Source organism: Cryptomeria japonica, chromosome 8, assembly GCF_030272615.1.
Source record: "Cryptomeria japonica chromosome 8, Sugi_1.0, whole genome shotgun sequence".
Taxonomy (NCBI): Eukaryota; Viridiplantae; Streptophyta; class Pinopsida; order Cupressales; family Cupressaceae; genus Cryptomeria; species Cryptomeria japonica.
In genome coordinates, this window is record NC_081412.1 from 245,527,822 (window position 1) to 245,555,820 (window position 27,999).

General features: G+C 36.1%; 2 protein-coding genes across 3 annotated transcripts; both read left to right on the forward strand.

Annotated features, from left to right (window-relative positions):
• The first annotated feature begins 377 nt into the window (after positions 1-377).
• On the forward strand, positions 378-7,655 carry LOC131049959 (mitochondrial import inner membrane translocase subunit PAM16 like 2). 2 transcript variants are annotated; one of them, XM_057984076.2, is made up of 4 exons: positions 385-542; positions 5,082-5,169; positions 6,691-6,824; positions 7,165-7,655. In XM_057984076.2, the coding sequence occupies exons 1-4, from the start codon at positions 540-542 to the stop codon at positions 7,285-7,287; spliced, it is 348 nt and encodes a 115-aa protein (XP_057840059.1). In that variant the 5' UTR covers positions 385-539; the 3' UTR covers positions 7,288-7,655. The 2 variants fall into 2 exon arrangements, with proteins under 2 accessions (XP_057840058.2, XP_057840059.1); XM_057984075.2 differs by lacking the exon at positions 5,082-5,169 and having other exon boundaries at positions 378-542.
• A 17,105-nt stretch (positions 7,656-24,760) lies between these two features.
• LOC131857619 (uncharacterized) lies at positions 24,761-27,058 on the forward strand. The gene has a single exon (XM_059210305.1). It carries the CDS (start codon positions 24,761-24,763, stop codon positions 27,056-27,058), a length of 2,298 nt encoding a protein of 765 aa, XP_059066288.1.
• The last annotated feature ends 941 nt before the right edge of the window (positions 27,059-27,999 follow it).

Consider the following 27,999-nt stretch of genomic DNA (forward strand, 5'->3'; position numbering starts at 1 on the left):
AAATGACCGACCAATTGACCTCATTTAATGCACAAGAATATGCAACTAATAGACCAAAAAATTCCTTAATTGACCTTCCACACCTCTTCAACATACATATTTATCTGTTTGTTTCAACATCAACACAAAAATGACAGCAAACAAAAAGAAAGTTGACTTAAGGTACTAGACAAGCTAAAAACTACATTAAGCTGTTTATGAAATCTAAACAACAAACAATCCATTTGTTTTTTTCAAAAAAAACAATAACTCATTAATTTCTAGCAAATAGACCGAAACTCCAAGTGTATCTTGTTTTTTAAATTGGTTAATTCAATGATGTAATGAATCCTCGGCCCACGACACAAACCTAGACCTAAAATTATATTGCTTTTATTATATTTATAACTGAAAAATTAAAATAAGGCAAACTACATTTGTTATGCGTGCAGAGCACTCAAAACAGAGGGCATCATCAATAGCAGCAAACTATCGATTTGGATTAAGAAATAGTAACACATACAGACTGCCTTATCCTGGGCTCCGGGGCTCTGTAAACCATGGTAAGTTTTTCTCGTGTTTTTTGTTCACGGTAATGAATCGTCGAATTCATCAGTCCATATTTCTTTAATACTCTCAATAGTGTCACTTTTCTATAGCTAAAGATACTGGGATTCGGCTTAGGCTTTATATTTAGTATGATTTAATAAGATTGTAAGGAGTGCCTTATGAGGATGGGTATGGTTTTGCAGGGATTGTGTTATATTATGAGTTTAGACAACATGTGTATTTAAATGCTTTGGATTGATATAACATGCGCAGTAAATTCTTTTGGATTGATACAACACGGGTTTTAAAATTCTCTTTCATTATAGGCGCGTGATCAATCTGGGCATTGTAAATTGATATATTTTGTTTCTGTAGAATTGAGCCAAGGCAAATTCCTATGAATTTATTTCACAACTCCAGTGCTCTTAGAAAGATTGCATTTGAGTATTTGTGAATTGTTTTTGCTGAATTGTTTATTTTTGTAATTTTATTTTGTTTTTGAAACACAGACAAAGAGTTTTCTGTTAAGAAGAAAAGGATTTTACAGAAGAAAAAAAAAACGAAAAATGAATATAAATACAGTAACAATTATTTAGGCATTCATATGAGCCTTGTAGATCCACTTTTTGTGTTTTCCCATTGATGTAGTCTCTTTCAAATTTCAGTTGATAGAAGTTATAGAACTGGGACTTATTTTTTTCTGGAGGGAGGAGGGGCGTGAGGGGGTTGCTGAAGGTTCAGTTTATCTTTTGATTTCGTGTGATTTATCTTCTAGGGTGATGCAAGACACTCACCCTTGCCTGCAATCTCAAAACTCAAATAAAACACCAAAACAAAAACAGAGATTCTCTGTTTTCAATTCAACACCAATTTTGCAGTGAAGACAATAACTTTACTTCAATCAAATACATTCATTAAATTCTGCATCTATATTATAAACTTTTATGGCCTTTCAATGGCCTCACTCTATTTACACAGTGCTCAGCTATATAGATTTTCTATATATTTACATCTGCAATCTGGTTCGCATTACTCTGCTACTATGGCGACTCTACTCCTCTGCCACGACTCCTCATAACTCTTCCCTCTCACGCTGAGCCAATTCTTCCTCTCTCTTGGCCGCTTCTATCCTCGATGCCCCCTCCTCCTCATTTCGCATTTACAATCTGCAAATGGTTTTCCTTCGTTTCACATTTCTATTGATGCCTTTTGGTGTCTTTACACATTCTATTTCCCCAAATTCGATGCTATCGATTTTCTCTTCTCATTTTATAAAGCATTTAATAAACTGCCTTATTTGCCCTCGATTCATCCAGTCAATAGTTCAGTCAACCTTTTGACTGATCGGCTTCTCATTCTTTCTAATCCATGGCTGTGCCTTTTCAATTTCTCAGACTTTTCAATCTGCAATCCAATGAAATGGGCCGAGCCCCCAATCGACTCTGTCTTCACTCCCTTGATGTCTCCTTCATTCCATGGAAGGCCGAATGGTTTCAATTCCGATCCTCTGAAAGAGCTTTATTGGTAATGCAAGTCTTTGCATATATACAAAGCATAAGTTGTGCTCGTTGGTGGCTGCATGTGAATGTTCGAATCTGCCTTTCTTTTGCAATGTGAGGAGCAGTCAAAGAAAATTAAATCCTTGGAGGCATGTTCCTATCCTGAAGGAAACACGATATTTAATAAATACTAATATAACTTTTCCGCATTCTTCCTCCTGCAACTTTACATGCATGAGCTGCCTCTGTAATAGCTTGAACGATATTGGATTTGATAATCTCTATATTATGGTAGATAATGCTTTTGCTTGATAGACAAAATTAGTTTCTTGAAATGTGCCTATTCTTTTCAAGCGTGCCATCAATAGCTTCTAAGGAGTACGGTGTGCAGGACAACAGACTATTATGTTAAACAAATATCAAGTCCTAGTGTAATGTCTGCCAAAATACTATAGAGAAATAAAGCTAATTAACATAAAATACGCGATAAATTTTTTTTAAATATCATCTAATGCAATAAATATAACTAAATACATGTGCACAATAACCATCGTATTACTAGATTCATATCTAATACATAAAAGCATGATCAAATGAACATACTACACAAGTGGAAATACATAACAATTTAACATGCAACAATCCCTAGAGTATCTCAACACTATTACTTAAGTAACTCCAAACATAAAACATCACATTCTCTACCATGCTCTAATCCACTTAATCATTTCTTCTACCATTACTTTCTTTCAATACAAAGAGATTATCCATCTACTCATCTACAACCTATCATTATCCAATTCCCATTTCTTATCTATCATCATGCCATCTTTGATTCATTACTAACATTATCTATACATTTCTATTTCATTTCTTTAACACCACCAACATCCACATAATGTCAAATGCTCTCCAATAGTTTTCAATTACAATATTTCCATAAAGGAACAACATCCAAGATACAACGTGATACAACACCATTTTCTCTTACAAGAGACATATCCATTACCTAGTACATCAACTATCATTACATATACATCATCCATGTACATCAAGGAGCATAGCTCTCATCTACAAATACAATGACCTCATAAGTTCTACCATACATAAGCCATATGAAGAATGATACATCAATCTGCTACAAGAATCCATCCATAAGCTGAAGAGATAAGAATCCACATCCACGCACAAGAGCATCCAATCTGCAATCCGATGAAATGGGCCTAGGATCCTAATCGATTCTGTCTTCACTCCCTTGATGTCTCCTTCATTCCATGGAAGCTCGAAGGGTTTCAATTCCGATCCTCTGATAGAGCTTTATTGGTAATGCAAGTCTTTGCATATATACAAAGCATAAGTTGTGCTCGTTGTGGCTGCATATGAATGTTTAAATCTGCCTTTCTTTTCCAATGTGAGGAGCAGTCAAAGAAAATTAACCTTGGAGGCATGTTCCTATCCTGAAGAAAACACGATATTCAATAAATATTAATATAACTTGTCTGCATTCTTCCTCCTGCAACTTTGCATGCATGAGCTGCCTCTGTAATAGCTTGAACGATATTGGATTTGATAATCTCTATATTATGGTAGATAATGCCTTTGCTTGATAGACAAAATTAGTTTCTTGAAATGTGCCTATTTTCTTGAAGCGTGCCATCAATAGCTTCCAAGGAATACGGTCTGCAGGACAAGAGACTATCATGTTAAACAAATATCAAGTCCTAGTATGTGTCCATCCATCCATCCATGATGATTGTGCATTAATGGAGAGATGCCAAAACAAAACAAACCAAAATTAAAGAAAACAAGCAGAGGTTTTTTTTGTTGGTGCTGATTGACAGTACGCCTGGGTGCTCCTGCACCGTAGGGGCTACAATATGATTTGTCAGATAGATAGATCATGATAACTTTACCAAGCCAAAATGGTCAATAGGACCAATAAATATATTAGTTACCATGCATGAGGCGAATGGATTTTTTGGAGATATGGAGTTGTACCTGGACATTGTTGTTGTCTCTTTTGTGGGATGCACCATAATGCTCATCAGAAGGTTCACTGTTTCCTCCAATTCCGCCTCTTCAAAGAATGGCAAACATTGGAGAGGTAACCTCCAAGGCATCTGTATAACTTAATTGTTAGGCTACTCGGATTTCACTTTTTGCTGAATTCACGGGTTTCCTCCTAAAATTAGGGTTAATTCCCAGGTCATCTGGATCGTCTGGCCTCTGGCTACCAGTGTGTTCACCTGATGGACAATTTATTGTTGGAATATACACTCCAACATAAATGGATAAATCATAATGGAATGCTGTGTAGGTGTCATCAAATAATTTTTTGGTTCCAATATGTGTGCAGTTAAGGGGGCTATTGGAATAAGCCACATCTGACTGATGATGGGCTGGCCAATGAGTGGGGATGCTAATGAATGTAAATCTTGAATCCTCTTTCTTAAATATAGTGAGACCTAATTGCAATTGATAAGACAATTTAGTGGATGAATCCATTTTGTTCTGAAAACATTTTCTTTTGGCCCGTTTTATATGTTCAAAAGAGCATGCCACTTCACATTTTGGGACCATAGAAAAAATGATCCATTGGTCATTTGGAAGGGAATTTTATTTCAAAGCACAACTACATGGGAAGAACATATATGTAACCTTGGTAATCCTTCCTAGGACTTAATAAGAGTGTTATACGACTAGGGAATGATTTTTAACTGCCACTTTCTCTTCAGAGTTGTGGTTCCAAACCTCCAATCTACCAACTTGCAAATCTTTTCAGTTATGGTAGAGATACTTTAGCTGCATTGTACTGTTATAGCTTATCCCCAATACTTTTCTAGGGCAACATTAAGTCTCTAGGACATATGTGTAAATTTCATGCTATCGGTTGATTCAGAACTTTTTCAAATTGATTACAAGACAAGCAGGCTTTCAGATATATAGCAGTTCATGTTTTGCATGAAGAGAAATGTTTGATTGTGTTGATCTGTCAAATGTTGCAAACACGGTTGTATTAATATCTTGAATGACATCTGGTGCATACGATGGCAGGCTACAAAATTACTGGCAAACTTGATTGTGTTGAGCTCTGGAGTCTTGGCTAGGGCTTTTGTTCAAGCTTATCGCCAAGCTCTTGCAAGTACGTATCAAATATTTTTCTGCATGCATCAAGGTTGGGGTGACTATTGCTCAAATCTGTAGTACAGGTACTAACACAGGTATCTGAACAAGGTGTCATTACTGACCAGAAGTAAGCATCAAAATTCCAAAGTAGCATTTACCGGATATTATTTTTTGTAGTGTGCGTTAGATTTAAAGAAGAATTAGATGCAAGAATAAATCTAGCCTAGGAGCAAACAACAATGATGACTGAAATTGAAATACAAACAAAATGCGAATAACAACATTCCAACATCAGCATTCAAGATTCATGACGACTGAAAACAAAGGAAATGGACTGCAATATATAGACTCTAGGATGGGCAAGTTAGGATGATAATTGTCCAAGAGAGCTTGAGTTAGTCATAGTAATCTGTGGAGTGACTCAACATGTATAAGCAGTGGTGTCAATTAAGGAGCGTATGAGGTCAAGGTGGCACAAGAATCCAATCACTCAAAGAGAAGACATTTGTTATTATTTCATAATTTACAAAAATAAAACAAATTATCCAAGTAAACATAATATAAGGTTCACTATATAACTAGACGAACATTCTCTTGTAAGTGCAACTTTAGTGGAAAAAAGAAATGGGTCTGAACAAGACAAGCCATAGGAGGTACCCACATACAATTTGAAAGAACTCCAAGGTATAAAAAGGTGTCCCGCCCCTAGGCATCCATGTACAATTTGAAAGAACCCCAAGGTACAAAAAGAGTGTCTCACCCCAAACGAAGAGTAGGACAAAACCCACAGGACAAAACTCCCTTCCAAAGAGAGGAATGATGGAGGATGAGAAAGTCTCCTTAGATGTGCAAGCACGTCTTGGCATGTCATCAATAAGCTCCTGCAACTAGTTTGCTACTTGCTATCATGATACCACCGGTTTGCAAATTCGCTCACATTTCATGGTACTCCATCCTAGTTATTGACAACATAAAAACTGTAGCAGATGCTCCAATTTGAATAATCTGGGCGGGATGAAATAATAAACAGAATGGTATAATTAGGCTTTCAGATTGAGCTAAATTGGTGGATTCAGATCGACAAACAATTTCAAGTTTTCAAGCAAAACCAACATAATTGTCTTTTAGGTAGCCAGACTGGCATAACTATCACAAACAATGACCTTGTGCTCTGGGTGCAGGTGGATTGTCAAAGTCCGATTTACTCATGTACTTGTTCATGAGGTCAAAACCCAGGGTACAAAATGTGAACATGTACATGGAAAGAAATACCCTTATTAGATTCTACAAGAGGTTGGGAGTAGTCAGTGGCAGAAGCATGGTGTGGCAATGGTGTTTAGGGCTAATATGCCAAATCAAGCGTCGCATGGCCCTAAAAGACAAACTTTATGTTACCTTTTTATGTTATTGAGTACAACCTATTTATAGTTTTTTTTAAGTGTGTGTGTCTCTTTTACCCTTAGCTTTTACTTGTAATAAGCCTGATTTTTCTGCCACTAATATTGTGTATTCTTCTATATGTATGGACATATTGCAGATGCTTCCAAGTCAGGTGTTGCTCAAGAGACAATGCAAAATGTTGTTCGCAAGACTAGTAAAGCCATGACAGAACAGGAAGCTAGACAAATTTTGGGTGTCAGTGAGTGCACTTCGTGGGAAGAAACATTGCAGGTTAAGTTATAAAACTTAACCATCTTGTTACCTATGTTAGGCATTAAACAAAATGTGCTTTTCTGTAGTGACTCTTTTTGAAATGTTATTTTCATTCAACCCTTAACTGTAGCTTCTTTATGATGGATGAGCATCACAAATTTGATGAGATTGCAAAATTTATTGATAATGCATTTATAATATATATAGTTTCCATTAGACAACTTCCATCAATCAAACACGGTAGTATTTATTTTTCAGTGAAGCATATTCATTCCTAAATGTTAGTTTGAGTGGAATTTATTACTGCTACCAGAAAATTATTCATATTGGATTCTCATTTTGCATGGATTTGATACAGAAGTATGAGTCACTCTTTGAGAACAATGCAAAAAAGGGAAGCTTTTATCTTCAATCAAAGGTTCAAAAGGCAAAGGAGCGCTTAGAAACAGCATATGGAACTAGAATTCATACTCCTAGCTAATATTTGGTGTCAAAGTTAGCATAAGATTATTTTTGGAGGAACTCCCTATGCATTGGATGGTGGCTTCCTCTTCTCCTCATGGTACATTTTTTAAAATTTTAATACATATAGGCTAGTGCAGAACGGCCTTGCAGGTTGTCAGCATTTTATTGAAGGCAGACTACCATGTGTTGGCAACATAAATATCTGTCAAAGAGATTTCAAGTCAGTGTATATCAATTTTTGTATAAAATCGGAGAAAAATGAGTCTTCCTATGGCTGACTGAAAATTTTGGTTTGCCCCATTTTTATGATAACAAGTCTATAGTCTTGTGCTGTTTATCATTTGGGTTTTCATTTTATCAAGACATTGAAATTCAGTTGAATAATTTAGTGTTTATCACTAGATACATTGTGATACTTTACCTATGGTTTGAACTTTATAAATGTTGATTTAGTTATATGCTTTTAAGAATTAACTGTGTAATTTTTTTTAATCAACAATTTGGATCGCACTTAGTGATCCATCAGCAGGATGAGGAAATAATGAATAAATTGCAGACATAACTAACCAAAGACATGATGAGAACAAGGAGAGGGTAGGGAGAGCATGGTGAATGAGGTGGAAAAGTTAGGAGTATAGATATTTAAAATAGGAAAACAAATAAAAAGGACATGATGAGAACAAGGAGAGGGTAGGGAGAGCATGGTGAATGAGGTGGAAAAGTTAGGAGTATAGATATTTAAAATAGGAAAACAAATAAAAAGGACATGATGAGAACAAGGAGAGGGTAGGGAGAGCATGGTGAATGAGGTGGAAAAGTTAGGAGTATAGATATTTAAAATAGGAAAACAAATAAAAAGGTTGATAGCGACTGAGGATAATAATAAAAGTATGGTATTCATAAAGGGATAAGAAAAGGCAATGATAAAATTGTAACGGTTAATAAAGGAGCCAAAAAGCAAATATGCTAAAATAAGGTTACAAGAATTAATAAGAACAATGGATACCAAGGTTCCAAGAATGATTATAAAGATGTGAACAAGATATCCAAAATTGTGAGAGATAAGAGGGGTAAAGCCAAGAAGAAGGTGAGGCCCCATATTTTAAAAAGAGAAGCAAAAAAAAGGAGAAAGACCAAAGCCAATAGAGGAAAGAAGAGCAAGGAAGGTTAAGGGGGAATGTCTGCTACGAAAAGTTCAAACTCTAGCCATCATCTTGCTTGAGGTTATGTAGGTGCTTACGATTTCTATTACACACTCCAACTTTTTCTAAAAGTAGATATTTTCCTTCACTAGGACTTGAGTGGCTTCTAAGTTTATATGGTGCTTCATGTTGGACAAATATTCAAGGGAGGATTTGTCAATGCGCTCGTGTTTGATGTTTGCACTATGCTTTTTGATAATTGATCCTTGTACTAACAAAAAAAAAACTTATTTCACCAATGAAAGGAATTTAATAAGAGATTTGATCTTATAGATGCCAAAGTTGGGAAGATATTCTTTAGGGTCTTTGGTGGAAAGGATAGGACTTCTCACCATGGTGTGGGGTTTGAAAGATTACGAAGAGCAAGGACTATCATGAGGGAATGTTATGATTAGGCCTTAAATGTGTCTAACATATGTTTCTAGGACAAGCTCAAACTTTAGCCATCATAATGATGCATAGTTTCCTAACTTGGAGATGAACCCAAATTATTTTATGATAAGAACATATGATTTTGGTTGAGGTTATGTGGTTGCTTATTGATTTCTAGCACCTCCTTCAAATTTCTTTGAAAGTAGTTTTCTTCTTTTACTAGTACTTAAGTGGCTTATAATGTATATGTTGCTTCATGGTGGGCAAATATTCAACAAGTGTGGATTTGCCAATACATTCATGTTTGATGTATGCACCATGCTCTTTGATGATGGATTCTTGTACTAATGGAACAACTTGTTTCACCAATGTAAGGTGTTCCACAAGAACATTCAATCTTATAGACCCTAGAGTGAGAAGTTCTTTAGGCTTTTGGTGGAAAAGATAAGACTTCTTACCTTAATGTAGGGTTTGAAAGCACACACATGAGGCCTATTTAAGTAAAATTTTGGAAATCTTGTTGGATACGCCTTCAGCATACAAGGTATAATGTCCCCATTTTAAGAAAAAGTGAACAATTATCCTAGTAGTCAAATTCTCACGAAGGCTAATTGATGAGTAAGGTAGAACTCCAAAGTTCTTGGAGATCTAAAAATCAGTCTTGCGGAGTTGTTCATGGCAATGAGATCGCTTGGTCTTGGCGACCCTTGTGTTGCTTTTAGAATTGTTTTTCGACACTTTGGGAGCTCTCCAAACTTCTTGGAGGAGCATGCTATTTTTTTAGTAAGTCACCCAATTGCTTCGTTTTTTTGTTTTGAGTGGGTATCATTGCGGAAGGATTAGAAATGAATATTGGGGGAAAGATTAAGATGGAATAAAAATGGAAAATGAGCTTTTTCTTTTGCTTGGAAATTGTAATTAAAAAAGGAAATGGAAGAGAAACCCATAAAACTTGGAAGGAGAGAGGAGCTCTGGAGAAAAGGGTAATTTGTAAATTATTTGTAGTGATGTTTGTGGGTAACATTGAATTCTACCCATTATTTATTAGATTAATATTCATTATCTTTCTTCTTTTCTTTGCTTGCTTTGGTACCCCATGCACATGATACAAATGAAGAGAAAATGGCAATTAACCCTATGCATTTTGTTGCTTTTGGGAAGCTCCTAGCTTTAGGTTTTGCAAATTATAAAACTAATGTAAGCATAGTGATACCCTTAAGATTTTTTGGTATCGGTAGAAAGTGAGGGGATAAAAGTTTTGGGTAGAGTAGTGGGAATTAGACGAGAGAGGGAAAAAAAAATCAGTGGCCTAGAGGAGAAATTTATCAAATTGGTTACTCGGGCCAAGTTATGGGACATCAGACTTCATATGCAAATTATATGATTTATTAACGACACCCACTTTTACAACCCAAATGACATTGTTTTGTTTTCCGCACTAACAAGTTTGAAATAGCATCACCCCTATTTATTCTTTATGATGTATTTTCATTGCTTGGGTCATCTAATGAACAAACTTGTACAATGAGTACTAAATCTAGAGTCCATCTCTTTCTTGAAGCATCCTCCCCATTCCTTAAGTGTTTGTTATGTTATGGCTATGTGTACAAAAAATGGGAGCTGCAAATTCATAGAAGAGTTTGTTCCCACTTTTACAACCCAAATGACATTGTTTTGTTTTCCGCACTAACAAGTTTGAAATAGCATCACCCCTATTTATTCTTTATGATGTATTTTCATTGCTTGGGTCATCTAATGAACAAACTTGTACAATGAGTACTAAATCTAGAGTCCATCTCTTTCTTGAAGCATCCTCCCCATTCCTTAAGTGTTTGTTATGTTATGGCTATGTGTACAAAAAATGGGAGCTGCAAATTCATAGAAAAGTTTGTTGGGAATATATGAAATGAGCAATGTGTGAATTTTGGGAAAACATCGTGTCAACACATGTCAATTTTTTCCCCTCAATAATGCCTTTGGTGGAACCTTGCACTTGTAAAGGGTGGCTGGGAGGAAAAGTAGCTCTACTTCCTCCACTTAGGAAATTTAATGCATGCATTACTTCACACTTGTTATTGAATTGGGTGCACACTATGTTCCATAATATTTTTGGGGTGAGGATGACAAAAAATGTGGAGATGCATTCTAGGGATGGCAAGGGATACAAAGTCTTTTTTGAGGGATGAGAGGGGGTGAGAATTAAAAATAAATAAAAATTAGAAAATATAGGAAATCTTAGTTGTTCGTACAATGAACCATTTACCATATTTATTATAAAACATTATTACAAAACATTAGACATGAACTAAGAATTTATATTAGAATTGACTTACAAATTAACAAAAAACTTGTTTCCTTGTCCTTGAAGTTTAAAATTAAAATATGCACCATATTCATGCATGCACTCCTCTAACACATCTCTACCCAAAATAGAAGCATTGCATCCACACACAAATTAAAAAATTGTTTGTTGTACACAACATGTCATTCAAGTCTAGACATAATGCTCCTATTTTGGGTAGAGATGTGTTAGAGTATTACCTTCATGTACATCCTAATACTACGTTTTCAAGTATAAACTCTAAGGATGAGGAATTAGAGGAAGTCAAATCCAAGTCAATTTCTTAGATTGTAATACAAAATTATCTCAAATAAATAATGACGTGTAACCCTACACTATGATTGAATAAATATTATTGGTTTTTTTTACTTGAAAGATTTAATTATGGGTGAATTTTAATTAATGTTGCATTGACAAAAAATCATTATGGCTAAATCTAGACCTTCTCATACTAAAATTGCTTATAATAGGAGGACAAATTCTAATGATCAACATCAAATACCTATTAATAATGACAATGTAGGGATGGAAGAAGTGATTAATTTGTTAATTAAGCAAATAGATAAGATAGACAATTTAGAGAAAAGTATAAATGAATCGAGAACAAGACAAGAAAATACTAAAAACATTATTGAACCTAACCTTGAGAACTTGGAAAATATGTGGACAATATCAGTGAATTCCTCCAAGGAGCCCAAATTGGCAAGGGAATGAACTAAAAATTGTTGTGTGAAATTAATTTTTGGCTATCATGGAGTTGTCAAAGGATCTTAAGGCAATTTCACCTTGAAAACTGATGGAAAAGAAATGGGTTGAGGCAAATAATTGGCTAGCAAAAAATATATTAAGCTATGAAATTATTCTAAAACTATAAAGGCATTGTGGGGTGCATACTATACAAATGAAGGTAAAATGGCAAATTAACCTTTTGCATTTTGTTGCTTTTGGGAAGCTCCTACCTTCAAGTTTTGTAAATTGAATTAATTTAAGTTTTACACTATGTTTGTAGAGTCTAGGTAAATATAAAACTAATGTTAGCATAGTGATACCCTTAAGAATTCTTGCTCTAGGTAGAAAGTGGGGGGGTAGAAGTTTTGGGTAGGGTAGTGAGAACTAGACAAAGAGAGTGGGAAAATCTTTTTAGTGGCCTAGAGGAGAAATTTACCAAATTGGTTACTTGGGCCAAATTATGGGACATCATACTTTTTATTCAAATTATATGATTTATCAATGACACCCACTTTGCCAACCCAAATGACATTGTTTTGTTTTCCACACGAACAAATTTGAAATGACATCACCCCTATTTACTATTTTATGATGTGTTTTAATTGCTTGGGTCATCTAATGAACAAACCTGTACAATGAGTACTAAATCTAGAGTCCATCTTTTTCTTGAAGCATCTTCCTCATTCCTTAAGTGTTTGTTATTGTGGCTATGTGTACAAAAAATGGGAGTTGCAAATTTAAGAATTTGTTGGGAATATATGAAATGAGCAATGTGTGAATTTGGGAAAACATTGTGTCAACACATGTCAATTTTCCCCCTCAATAATGCCTTTGACATCAATGAAACCTTTCACTTGTAAAGGGTTAATGGGAGGAAAAGTAGCTATACTTCCTTCACTTAGTAAATATAATGCATGCATTACTTCACACTTATTTTTGGATTGGGTGCACACTATGTTCCATAATATTTTTGGAATGGGGATGACAAAAAATGTGGAGATGCGTTCTAGGCATGGCAAGGGATAGGAAGCTTTTTTGAGGGATGAGAGGGGATGCAAATTAAAAATAAATAAAAATTTTGAATATAGGAAATCTCAGTTAGCCATACAATGAGTCGTTCACCATATTTATCATAAAACATTATTACAAAACATTAGAGTTGAACTAAGAATTTACATGAGAATTGACCTACAAATTAACAAAAAAATTGGTTCATTGTCCTTGGAGTTTAAACTTAAAATATGTGCCAAGATATTCATGCATGCACTCTTGTAGCACATCTCTACCCAAAATAGAAGCATTCCATTTACACTCAAATTAAGTAATTATTTATTGTACACAACATGTCATTTAGGTCTAGACATAATGCTCCTATTATGTGATGTAGCCATAATTTGGTGGGTTTTCAAAGAGAACAGACTGGATCATTCAACAAGAGTAACACAATGGAAGCAACAACAACACATTGAAAAATTACAGAATCAAATTTCCACACCATCATATATTCATCATAGATCATCCGGTAACCAACCAGTTATATGCATGCTAACAAGCCAAAATACAATCCATCTGAATCTTTGAGAGACCTCTGAATTATCAATCCCGTAACTGGTAACTCATAAACCTCTAACTGCCTCCTAAGGATCTCATATAACAATATTTATAACCTCTTGAACATATCCGAGTCGACCACAAAAGATTACATTTACCAAGACAGAAAAAGGAAATGTGTAAATAGGTCGGCCCCAAGAATGAAAGGAAATTCCTCCAGAAAAGAACAACCAAGGAGCGCATATCAACAGGAAGGTTGGCCAAGGACTCAGGATCATCGAGCAAGACCCCAAATAGATCCACATGCCAAGAGATTGCTCCGCACGAGAATAAATCAACAATTAGTCATTAATCTCAAGAACTACTCTGGGAACCAGAACAGTCAAACCGGAAGCAACGTCTCACCGGAAAAGAATCCTAATGAATTGAGAATCTGAAAAGCAACTAGCTACCGGAAGAACACAAAAACTAAAACATTGAACTTGAACAGAACAAGACTGAAAGGAAATATTTTTGGTTGATGCAAGATTGCTCATTGACCAGGGATGCTCCTGCATCAGACATCCCAGGTAGAAAGAGATATTCCATGAGAAGCAACTCATGAACATCAAAAAGGACTAGGGATATAGACTTCATGCTCATTTTTTATCCAAACATCTTTATCTGCAAACCTCTTTCTTAGCTCCTCTGGAACCTCAACTGGATTCCCTAACTCTTGACTCTCTTTATTTCTTTTTCCCTACTTCAGACCCGCACACTGTCTCTGACTGATTCTCCCTTTCTTCTACAACTCTGAAATAGACTTATTTCCGCCACAAGACTTCATCTGGTCTGCCGCCATAACCTTACTGCCATCTGGTTTCTTCTTAGTATCAGACTTATCTATCAGACCCTTCTATAATTCCATGTCACCCTCCGGTATAACCTCAGCAACCGGTTTCTCCTTACTGCAACTCTTTTCAAGACTCAGATTCCTCACTTCCTTCTCTTTCTCCTTCAAAGAGGCCAATGTGAAGTTTTGCCCATCCTTCTCAATAGTGACCAGGTTTCTTCTACAGTCGTAGATAACTCCTCTATCAAACTGCCAAGGTCTTCCCAACACGACATGACAAGCACTCATAGATAAAACATCACACAAGACCTCTTCCCTAAAAGGTCCAATATTGAAACTCACCAAAATCTTTTACTTCTAACTTTTGATCATCTTGTAACCAACTTACCTTATAAGGACAAGGGTGCTTAAGCCTCTTTAGTCCAAGCTTCACTACCATCTCGTCAGATACCAAATTATCAGTACTTCCACTATCCCCAATAACCTTGCAACACTTACCACCTGATTTGCACACAGTCCAGAAAAGAATCCTTCTCTGAGTAGGTCTGGTATCTTCACTGCTCTGCTCCATCATGACTCTTCAGAACATAAGGGATTCTCCTTGCTTTGGCACACATTCAGTTTCGGTAACTCCAACTTATTGATCCTCATTTGCCACACAACTTCTTGCTATTCCCTGCTTACATTCATAAAATCTATGTCTGGTTTCTCCTCACTTGAAACATCTGCTCGGAAATTCTCTGTTGCTACTGCCACTCCCTTTCCTCTATGTTTTCTGATCTGGTTCTTTATTCCACTTAGGTTTTGATTCTTCTTCAACACTCTACTTCTTTGTACTCATTTGCCCCTTGAATCTCTCCTTCCCTCTAGGGTTATTCTGATGTCTTCTTCTCACCTTCTCCTCGGCCTTCAAAGCATATTGATAAGCTTCCTCAACTGTGGAAATCTTCAACATACTCATTTCATCCCGAATGTTAAATGCAAGTTCATTTATGTACCTCGCCACCTTTTCTCTATCCATCTCTCTATGTCCAGATCTAATCATTACTTTGTAGAGCTCCTCGATATACTCTTTCACAATCATGTTTCTCTGCTTTAAGTTCTTCAACTTCTTGAACAACTCCAACTCATAGTCTCCCAGAATGAACTTATCCTTCAATCTCGCTACCATCTGTCTCCACCGGGTGATCTCAATTTCACCATTCTCCACTCGGCCTCTCTGCAACTCTTTCCACCATAAGGCAACATGCCCTTTCAATTTAGTTTGTTCCAACCTAACCCTCTATGGGTCCTTAACATCCTCAAATTCAAAGTAGCCCTCCAACTCTCCAATCCAATCAATCAAATCCTTTGGATTCAGCGTCCCAAAAAAGTTTGAAATCTCCACGTTATGTATTTTACATGCTTGTGCCACTACTCTCAAAAATATTTATTCTCTTCTATCTTCAGGTCCTTCAGCCTCTTCCGCCTCAAGCTCTTCTCTAGCTTCTTCATATTCATCCTCAGACTCTAGATTCCTCTGCAAACCAACCAATGCATTCCGGATCTCATTCCTCATCTCATTCTTGAAATCCTCCATCATCTGCTCTACCCTCTGGGGGTTTCATTCTTCTAGGCGGCATCTCCTCCTTTGCTCTGGTGAACTGCCTCAACTCGGCAATCTGACTATCGGTTTCATTTGCCTCACACTCGGCGATCTATTGAACACACTCGTAGCCCGCCTCCACTTGGCGATCTATTCACCCAAAGGAATGCCTCAAGGTTCACAACTAGCTCTTCCACCAACAGGTTCATAACCAGCTCTGATACCACTTGATGCATCCATAATTCGATGGGTCATCAAAGAGAATCGACCAAATCATGTCGCAAGGGTAACACAACAGAAGAAACAACAACACATTGAAAAATTACAGAATTAGATTTCAACACCATCATATATTCATTATAAATCATCCAGTAATCAACCGATTACATGCAGGCTAACAAGCCAGAATACAATCCATTTGGATCTCTAAGAGACCTCTGAATTATCAATCCCGTAACTGGGAACTCATAAACCTCTAAGTGCCTCTTAAGGATCTCATATAACAATATTTATACCCTCTGGAACATATTCGGGTCAGCCACAAAAGATTACATTTACCAAGACAGAAAAAGAAAATGTATAAATAGGTCGGCCCCAAGAATGAAAGGAAATTACTCCGGAAAGAACAGCAAGGAGCATGGATCAACAGGAAGGTCAACCAAGGACTCTGGATCATCGAGCAAGACCCCAAATAGATCGACATGCCAAGAGATCGCTCTGCACGAGAAGAAATCGACAATTAGTCGTTAAGCTCAAAAACTGCTCCGGGAACCAGAACAGTCAAACCAAAGCAAGGTCTCACCGGAAAAGAATCCAAATGGACTGAGAATCTGAAAAGCAACTAGCTACTGGAAGAACACAAAAACTAAAACACTGAACTTGAACAGAACAAGACTGAAAGGAAATATTTTTGGTTGATGCAAGATTGCTCATTGACCGAGGATCCTCCTGCATCATTTTGGGTAGAGATGTGTTAGAGTATTGTAGCATCCTAAAATTGCACCCCTTGCAATTTCAACCGCATTTGGGTCTTCACCTTAGTGTTTGCGTCCCTTGGCCTAATTGAGGGCCTAATTATGCTCATACACATCACAAACATCAAAAACGTTGATTTTGCACTTGACATACACCTTGATTTGGGCCTAAAATAGGGCAGGACCAGGGCATGGTGTCCTGGTCCTCACCAAGACCTAGGTGTGGCGCCATGGTCCTCTCTAAAATGGGCCCTCTTTAAACCCTTTTTCACATTTCAAATTTGAGCAAGATTTCCCTCTTCATGTCGGCTCATGTCGGAAAATTAGTTAAATTTCTCAACGAGCAAGTATATAAAGAGGTTTCCCCCTCTCATTTGAACATCTATCTATTACATCTAACACATCTAGTAGACATCTGGCAATCACATGAGATCAAGCATTCAAACATTCAAGAGCAATTGAGCATCCCTTGTCTTCCTTCAAGCCTTGGAGCAGCAATAAAGTCAAGAATCAAGCATTGAAGTGGAGATCTACATCCTATTTCATGAAACCCTAATTCCATGTGGAGGCAAGCAAAACTTCACAAGGACGTATAATCATTCAATTTTCAATCATAATTCAGCATCTCCCTCAAAAGGAAAACCTTTCCTTTTAGTCATTTCAATTGCATTTATCTCAATTTCATGGTTAATTCCAAAACCGGGGTTTGACCAAAGGTAAGCCCCTATTCCCAACCTATTTCCCTTTTATTTTTGTGTGCAAGAAACAGGTGCACAACTGTGCTTGAATAAGCTTCAGACACAGAGATCGGACAACCCTTTTTGGTGTGCGAAAAATTCAGAGGACCGTGTTGTTGCGTCATGGTCCCTATTTTTTTGGGCATTTTCACAGGACAGATCTGAATCAGCTTATATCACTTAGATCCAGGTCCACGACAAAATCTCGAATCTATAGCTCAGTATTTCCTCAGTTTTATCTTCAATTTCAACATGTTACCCTAAATCAACATGTCAACTTACAAAAGAGGGAAAAACACATCATAATCAATCAATCCACTTAGTATTCAGTCCTTATCTAATTTGTGATTGAATCTAGTGGATTCCTCCCCTCTTTTGAATGTAAAGGAAATCCTCCCCCAAAGCAAAAATTAATTTGGTGATTTCTCCTTCTATGTTGCAAATTGCCAAATCAAATTTTCTCCTTTACATTTTGGTGAACTTGACGTGTTACTTCTTATTTTCATTTTCAAATAATATTTATATGCAATTAATTAATTCATATTTGCAATCATTTTCTAAAAAATATAGCTTATGCACTTAATTGTTACATCACTTTCATAGCTAGTGTTCACCTTTACATTTTGGTGAACCCAACTCATTACCCCTTTAATTCTGATTTTTTTTTTCAAATTTGAGCGTGTATGCAATTCCCAATTCAAATTTTCATTTACAAGTTTGATTTCCTTGCAAATTTTAAAAATTTAGAGGTTGAATTCACTAAAACCCTAATTTTTAAAATTCAAAATTGAGCTTGTGGATTGTCTAAATTTTAAATTAATCATTTCAAATTTGAGTCTCTTGTTTCACTTCCAAGATCCAATTTCAAAAACCCTAAATTTTAATTTAAAAATTTGAGCTTGTGGGTTGTTTAAATTTTGAATCTCCCTCTTCACAATTGGTTGTTAATTTCAATTCAAAATCAAAAATGCAATCTTGGATCAAATTTAAATTTCAAATTTAAATTTTAAAATTAAGTGGTTAATTAAAACCCTAATTTTTAAATTTAAAATTAATCTTGTGCATTTCCCAAATTTTCAATTTCCAAATTTCCATCTTAGATTTAATTTTAAAATTAAGAGGTTCTTTTTACAAGGCCCTAATTTTAAAATTAAATCTTTTGTGGACAATTTCAAATTTTAAATTTTAAAATTAAGCGGTAATTTTTCAAAGCCCTAATTTTAAATTTAATTTTCTTTTCAACAATTTCAAATTTTAAAATTAAGAGGTTATTTTCACAAGACTAATTTTAAAATTCAATCTCTTTTGGATAATTTTAATTTTAAAATTAAGAGGTTATTTTTTACATAATCCTAATTTGAAATTTCAATTTCCTAGGAGGTTGCAACTTAGATTCCAAAATTCAAATTTCAAATTTCAAATTTCCAAATTCCCTCTCTTAGTGCATTGGTTTTACTACTATTAGTCCAACCTACAGTATCCCCATGAGAAGAAATTGTAGAATTAAGGTTGCCCAAGGTTTAATTACCGAGGAGATCGAGCCTAATTTGGATAACTTTTTCAATGAGGATATTGGTGGTTCTTCTAATCCTATGAATGTCCCCGTTTATCCCCATTTTTAGATAATTCTCATGATGTGGAGGAATAACTAACAAGGGTTTCTGTTGACCAATTGGAGAAGATTGACAATCAATTTAAAAATCTTCAACAATGGATGAGTCAACAATACCCAGAAAGTGAAGCTCTCCCATTGATTGAAAGATTAAAAAGAATCGTTCAAAGTGATAAACTTGGTGTTGATATCTTGCATGGTATTTCTCATATTGTTCATTCTAATATTATGCACATGAAGAGTTGTGTTGAAGCCCTAGGTTATACACAACCTCCTAGTCAAGTTAATCATCCCATTCCTTTGACTACTCGTATGGCTAGTGTTCCCACATTTACATAAAACATCATGGCTACCTCTACACAAAATGGCATGCTTACGAATGTTAGTCAAGGGGGAAACTCCTCTTCTTTCATTCCTCCTACTATGAGTCTTCCATTTCTTACCCAATCCTCTCCCATACCTACCTATCATAATGTTCCACCTCCTTATTCTCAACCCCCGCCTTCCTATAACAACATCCCTCCTTATTTACAACCCCTTCCTTCATTCAACAATGTTACCCCTCCTTCTTATTCCAACATGTCCAATTTCAATCCTTTTACCGAAGCTACCATCAATAATCTAGCCCAAACAGTGTCTTCCTTGCAACAACAAATAGCTTCTATGAATCAATCTAAGTATAATGTGCCCACATTTGATGTAGCGAGCCCATTATCCAATGACATTGTTCAAGTTGTCCCTCCTAAACATGTGGAAATCCCTCAATTGGAATTTTATAGTGGAAAAGGTGATCCCTTGACTCATGTTAAAACATTTCAAACTTTGTGTAGTGACTTTGCTCATGACCAAAGATTGTTGGTTAAATTGTTTACTAGAACATTAAGGGCTAAAGCTTTGCAAAGGTATTTTTCTTTGCCTCCTTATTCTATTACTTCTTTTCAAAAATTGGCTAATGCTTTTATTCAACAATTTCACAATAGTATTGATCCTAAGATCACTTTGATTGATTTGATGCATTGTAAGCAAGGTGTGAAAGAAAAAGTGATTGATTTTATTGGTAGATATAAGCATTTTTATTCTCAAATATCTTTTCTTGTGCCTGATCAAGATATTCAAAATATTTTCATTGCTAATTTACAAAAAGATATTAGGGATAAACTTCTCTTTTCTGAGTTTGCTTCCCTTACGCAGTTGTGCGCAGTACTTCACAACTATCATCTTATCGTGATTCAATTGGAATAATCCTCTTCAATGGCCCCAAATGATAAAAATGAAAGTGATCAACAACCTTTTCCGAAGTTCAAACTGAAAAAGGGATTCATTAAATTCAATGGCAACAACAACACTCAAGTAGTAGTCGCAACAGGTGTGTCTCCTTTGTCCAAATACTTTAGAAAATAATTCACTCCTCTTAATGAATTTTTGCATAGTATTATGTCTCAATTGTTACAAAGGAATGTGTTGAAACTTCCCCCTATCAAACAAATTGATCCATCTAAGACATCCTCACCTTACTTTGATTATAAAGCTTTTTGTTAATACCATCATCAACCTGGTCATGACACTGAAAAGTGTTATTCTTTGAGAAGTAAGATTCAAGACTTGATTGATAACAATACCATATCTATGGCTGGTGTGAGTAATAAAGGAAATAAATTAGTATCTCCTCCTAATCAAAACCTTTAAATTTTCACTAATCCTATACCTTCCCATTCCACTAATGTGATCAACACTGATCATCTTGCCTTCTCTCCCAATGGTGTTAGCCTTGAGTCTAATAATGTGGTGAACCTTATAGATCAAAAAGAACCTCCTAAGGACTTGTGCATTACATTTGATCCTAGTGAGACTATTAAAGCATTTGATGGCCCATTATATATAACTGCGAAAATCAAAGGCATACCTTCTTGAGGAGTGCTTATTGATCCAACTTGCATGGTTAATGTGATAACTGAAGAATTTATTTATACTTTGCAATTGTATCAAGTGACATATGATGATACTGACATGGTAGTTAAAGTTTTTAATGGTTTCTCGTGTCCTGCTATTGGTTCTATCACACTTCCTATTGATGTTGTCTCTAAATGCTTAGATGTTAAATTTGCTATCATTCCTACATCCAATCAGTTTCGTGTGAAGTTGGGACATCCTTGGCTCTCTTCCATGAAAGCGATCACGTTTACTATTCATAAGTGTTTGAAATTTCCTAATAATGATGAAATCATAACTGTTAATCATAGCATATGTCAACCTACGGTGAGACATGGAGATGTTTGTCTTGATTATTTTTGGTTTGAACAATTCCAACCTCTTCAATCTAGAAGTGATGCTCTCTTTAAATCATATCAAAAATGGAAAAATGAGATGATTTTGTCATTGAGTAAACCTAGACATCCAACAATTATCCTTCCTCTTGATGATCATATACTTCTTCTTGAGGACAAGATTATTCTTTCTCCGAAGGAAAGAAATAATCTTCTTCCCAAAGAGGAACCTATTACTTCTCCTAAGGATAAGACTATCTTTCCTCCTAAGGAAAGGGATATTCTATTTCCTAAGGAAGAATCCATTCCTCCTCCTATGGATGAGTCCACTCTTCCTCCCAAGGATGGAAATGCTCCTCCTCCCAACTATCAAGAAATTCCTCCTAAGGGTAGACCTATTTCTCCTCCTCATGATGGACCCAGTCTCCTTCCTAAACCTCCCATTCCTCCTTTATATGGTGTGGTTTTGCCTCCTACATCTTACAAAGAAAAGTGTAACCTCTCCTATTGTTCAACCTAAAAGACCTTCTCCTATGCATCCTTAAAAAAAAGAAAACAAGCCTATACCTGATGAATCTAAACCTTCACAACCTTCAGCTAAAACTAAATGAAACTGTTGTGCTAGAGCTCATGAACTTGCTTCCCAAACCATTTATTCTCCTAAAACACCTATTGTTGACATAATTTTCTTCTAATGAGGATGTTCAACCTAATTCTCCAAGGCGCAAAATGATGGTTCAAGTTCTATTCCTATTAGAGCTCCTCTTTTTATTGATCTTAGTGAAGAAATAGGTGAGAATGTTGTTGATGATGAAAATGTTGATCCTAATATTTCTAATGATGAATATGAATATGTTTATGTTGACAATGATTTCTCTAAACAATTTTCAAAAGCATTAATCCTAGCTCCTAGTAATAGACAAAGTGACTCATCATTAGAGCATGGTCCTTGTTTGGAACTTGTGATATCTCCATCTACGGTGCTCGATGTGGCTCCTCTTGTATATTGTCCACCTTCCCGAAATAATGATGAGCAATATCGAGAGGTGGATAAGGTGCTTGATCAGCATAATTAGCATCGTAGATTCTCTCTCCCTCTCTTCTCTTTCTTATTTGTGACATTCTTCTATTTGTCTTTCCATTCTTCTATTTGTTGTCCCTAGTGTTGTCTACTTGAGGACAATGCAAAGCATTGGGATCTATTTTGGTCTCTCCCATGTTGACTCAAAGACACATGTATTCCCTTCTTCCATGGTGGTTTCTTTTTCTTGGGGGATGAGGACAATTCTATGCATAGATATATACATGATATACATGAGCTATCATAAAAAACATATTGACTCCAAAGTTAGGTGAAACCACTTGGTGTTTTGTGTTTTGTGATCATTATCCTTTGATTTTTCCTCTCTTGGGGGCTAAATTATTGTGATAATGTGCTTGTCTTTTTGGGTGTATCCTACCTTAAAGCAATTTTTCCCAACAAGGTGTACACAATCGCTTTAACATGGGGGCATACACTCTGCTCAATGATTCTCTCTCTTGCATATCTTGATACTTAAAGTTACTTAGCTTTTTCTTTGTAAATTTTGGTATTTTTCTTTTCATGACTCATAGTAAGAGAACCTTACTATTTTTAGTCATGGTTCTCTCTTTCTCTCTCATGATCTTCCCTTTCACCTTGTCATTGAAGTTGTGAGATCCTAAAGTCCACTAGGGGCTTGGTGTATCTTGCCTCTATCATAACCCCATATTTTTGTAAATTATAAAAAAATAAATAAATAAAACAATTATATTTTTTTGAAAATGATTCCTTATTTTATATTAATATAATAATAATGTTAAAATGTTGATTAATTAATAAATAAATATTAATACATAATTATCAATAAATAAATATAAACTTAATGCATTATAAAACATTTTAAAAAATACAACTAAATAAATATAAACTTAATATATTATAAAACGTTTAAAAATACATTGTAAAAACAAATCAAATGCAAAGTATATTTTCGATGCTTAATTTACATAAGCCATAGACGTTAACTTGTTGTGCGTAAGGAGGAAGCGTCGGGTGAAACGGCGCATTGTTTTAAAACGCCGGACGAACGTAGCGGGTAGAACCAGGAGCCACGACCCCTGGTCACCCCTCCCGCAAAAAGCCACGACCCATGGTCGGGTCCCCGCACATGGGTATAAAGACTGGACGCTAGCGGGGGCAAGGGGAAAAGGAGGAGAAACGCAGGAAAAAATACGAAGGGAATATAGAACGAAAGGAAGACAAAAACACAGGAAGGAAAAAAAGAGGAACGCAGGCAGACACAGGGACGAGGGTATTTCGGGCAGAAGGGATTGCGCGCAGGCAACAGGTAAGTCCGAAAACCTTTAAATATATTTCATAGTAAAAGTGATATTAAATATAGTAATTTCGATAGATAGTATATAAATTGTTAATGTGAAATAATAGTATAAGGTTCTTTCATTAAATGCATTGTATGTTATATTAAAGGTAGATAAATAATATAGTAATATAAAATAATAAATATATATATATATATATATACATGTATATACATGTATATATATATACGTATATATATTGCACAATATGAATAAATCATCAGGAATGAACAAGTTAGTAAATAGTTTAATAAATTGAACTAATTAATAAACCACAAATCTTGACTAAGGAAATAACATCCTGATGTAATTAAGGGTTAATAGATATAATATGCATTACTATTAAATTATGAATAATATGAATAAAACAATTACATATTTAAAACCTAGTGGGGTAGATGAGGAATTGGGCAACAGGGATAGCAGGAACTAGGCCTCTGTCAGGTAGCCCACCCACTGCAGTTGACAAAGGGCTTCTAGCAGGAGGGCCAAGGGGGTATGTACCGTCCTTGGGCCTGATAAGCCAGGAACTAGGCCTCTGTCAGGTAGCCCACCCACTGCAGTTGACAAAAGGGCTTCTAGCAGGAGGGCCAAGGGGGTATGTACCGTCCTTGGGCCTGATAAGCACTACGGGCATCCTAAGGTAGCTTATCCCTTTTATTCCACTAGGCATTAAACATGTAGTTGACTTATTGATATCTAATCAAATGAATTTTAGACAAATTATACCTTAGATGAGTTAATCAATCATTAAAAAATCATTGTTTACGTGTTTTCTTAGATTTGCGAAGTTGGGACATTACAATTGGTATCAGAGCCTGATTCTGCCATCTTGTTAAGGGTTGTTAATGCAAACTTATCAAAGGAGAACCAGAGGAAGTAGTAACCACATGGGTGAACCATTGGAAAATGAACTTAGAACATTCATGGAAAACAATGATAGAAAAACTCAAGCTCTAATGGAGCAAAATGAAAAAACAAGTCAGGCTTTGCTTCAAGCCTTACAAGATATGAATACTACCATGAACACTCTTAGAAATCATTCCAATGGCAGAGAAGAAAATTCTAATCATTCTGAAAGCACTCATAATACATCTTCCAGCTCCAGAATACAAAAACCCAATTTCCTACCTAGAGAGGGAAATAATAGGGAAGAAACAAATAACTCCTCCATGAATAATACAGAAGAAATAGCCATGGCCTATGCTAAATTAGGGTCAGAAGTAAGAGAGATTGTATCTTTTAGGGAGTTTTGTGAAGCAAAGAAAAATGAGACCCCTAGGAGAAAACCATTCAACAGGGATCTAAAACACAAAGTAAATAAACTATCAATACCTAACTTTGATGGCTCCGGAAAAATATCAGCCCAAGCATGGATACAAAAACTTAATACATACTTAAATCTCAGCCCCATGACAGAAAATGATGCAGTTCAATTTGCCATTTTACACCTAGAAGGTTTAGCCCATGAGTGGTGGTATCATGGCACCCTCACACAAGGTCATGATGGTATAACTACTTATGACGAGTTCACTCAGAAACTCATTAAGAGATTTGAGAGGAAACACCCACAAAAAGATTTTAAAGAATTAACCCTCTTAAGACAAAGGGGAACAGTGGAGGAATACATCACTGAATTTCAAAAAATTTGCGTAAGGGTCTCAGGAGTGGATGAGGACAGGCTCACCTATCTTTTTGTGGAGGGACTCAAAGACTCCATTAAAGGATTGATGAGAGCATTAAAACCTCCTACTCTAGACGATGCCATAGATAAAGCATTGGGCCTAGAAGACACTTCAACTTGGGAGAAACCCTCCAAAACATTCACTAAAAATACACATACTAAAGAATGGCCTAGGAAGGGAAACACCTTTAAAGAAAGGGAAGAGAGTAAAAGAAAGAATGTATGTTACCATTGTCATGAGAAATGGGAATATGGTCACAGTTGCAAAGAAGGAAATGAAATAGATATGCTTAAGAAAAAAAGGCTATTCTTTAAGTGCAAAGAAAAGTGGCAACCGGGTCATATATGTGGGAGGAAGAGCCAAGCCCACAACTTGGAAGCCTTATCTAGTGATGAAGAAGAAGAACTCAATGAACCCCCAAGCAAAAGAGAAAAAATTTCTGAAGATGTGCAAGTATCATTAGCCGCAATTTCCGTAGCTTCAAAACACCATCCATTCAGAATCAAAAGTTTGATCAAAGGGCAAAGAGTAATTGCGCTCCTGGATAGCGGGGCTACCCACAACTTTATTGATAAAAGTTTGGTAAAAAGATTGAAGCTGACAACACAAGAGTTTAAGGGTTTCCAAGTAGCTCTTGCAGACGGATCCACTTCCTCATGTAACAAAAAGATTCCTCAATTAAACATAACATTAGGGAAACACCCTACCAAAGAAGATTTTTATGTGGTAGAGTTAGGGGATTCAGATGTAATCCTAGGAATTCCGTGGATACATTCCTTGGGAAGATTCTACCTTGATCACCCCAAATTGGAGTTAGGTTTCACTCAAAATGGACAGGAAGTACTAATCCAAGGGTTGCATGATGGCACAACCAGAATGGTAACTTCCAAAAAGCTGGAAAGGATTTTTAGACGTAGCCAAGGAGAGTGGGCTGCCCAATGCATGGTACTAGACAAAAATTCAAACCAAGGGGAAGCCATTCATGTTGATATTAAACCCATTATTAAAAAACATAAAAAAGTGTTTGAGGATATCCCAAAAGGACTGCCACCCAAGAGAGGATTTGAACACACTATTGAACTTGAAGAAGGTGCAAAACCAGTAATCACCACCCCTTATCGCCATCCAAGGGGCTATAAGGAAGAAATTGAGAAAGCTATCAAAGAGCTTCTAGAAATGGGGCACATTCAACCTAGCTCCAGTCCTTTCGCCTCCTCTGTTGTATTGGTGAAAAAGAAGGATGGGACTATGCGGATGTGCATTGATTATAGAGCACTCAATAAGAAGACTATAAAGAACCGATACCCTATCCCTAGGGTGGACGAACTTATAGATGAATTACATGGAGCAGTATACTTTTCAAAAATAGATTTGAGATCGGGATACCATCAGATAAGAGTGAGGAAGGAAGATGTTCCCAAAACAACTTTTCGATGCCACTATGGCCACTTTGAGTTTTTGGTCCTTCCATTTGGCCTTACAAATGCCCCTGCCACCTTCTAGTCATGCATGAATCACATCTTCGGGGGATAGTTGAGGAAGTTCCTGTTAGTATTTTTTGATGATATATTGATTTACAGCAAAACTTGGGAAGCACACTTGAGGCACATAGATGAAATATTGGGCCTACTTGAACAACATTCTCTTTTTGCCAAAATGTCAAAATGTGAGTTTGGGATGGAAGAAATTTTGTATCTTGGTCATAAGATCAGCACCCATGGAGTTAAGGTGGATGAAGAAAAAATTGAAGCCATCAAAAATTGGCCAAAGCCCCGAACCCTCACTCACCTCAGAGGTTTCCTAGGTTTATGTAGTTACTATAGAAGATTTGTTAAAGGATTTTCAAAGCTAACTTCTCCCTTAACAAATTTAACTAAGAAGGGAGCATTCTTATGGTCAGAAGAAGCCCAATCCGCATTTGAAAAACTTAAAGAAGTAATGAGCTCTTGCCCGGTTTTAGCAATTCCGGACTTTTCAGCACCTTTTGAGCTTTATTGTGATGCCTCAGGAGAAGGCATTGGAGCTGTCTTAATGCAAAAGAAACATCCCATAGCCTTTGAAAGCAGGAAACTTAGAGACACAGAAAGAACCTATTCAGTTTATGATAAAGAAATGCTAGCTATTATGCATGCATTAGAGAAGTTCAGACAATACCTGATATGTGGGAAGTTTATAGTTAAAACTGATCATAACAGTTTGAAGTTCTTTCTCAATCAAAAAGATTTGAACGATAGACAACAAAAATGGGTGAGTAAACTTCAGGCATATAATTTCGACATAGAATATATGAAAGGGAAATATAATGTTGTGGCAGATGCTCTTTCAAGGAAACCTTACTTGGGGTCTTTATCAGTCCTGTCTATAGATTGGAAGACAGCTCTAAGTACCGAATATGCCAAAGCAAATTCTCTAGCAACATCCTAGAGGGAAAAGAAATAGATGAA

Excerpts from the sequence above, each read along its gene's own strand:
- LOC131049959 (XM_057984075.2), top strand. The coding sequence starts at position 422 with ATGCGTGCAGAGCACTCAAAACAGAGGGCATCATCAATAGCAGCAAAC. Across the intron at positions 543-6,690 it reads CCGGGGCTCTGTAAACCATG|ATGCTTCCAAGTCAGGTGTT; the intron begins GTAAGTTTTTCT and ends GACATATTGCAG. Across the intron at positions 6,825-7,164 it reads CGTGGGAAGAAACATTGCAG|AAGTATGAGTCACTCTTTGA; the intron begins GTTAAGTTATAA and ends GATTTGATACAG.
- LOC131857619 (XM_059210305.1), top strand. The coding sequence starts at position 24,761 with ATGGGTGAACCATTGGAAAATGAACTTAGAACATTCATGGAAAACAAT.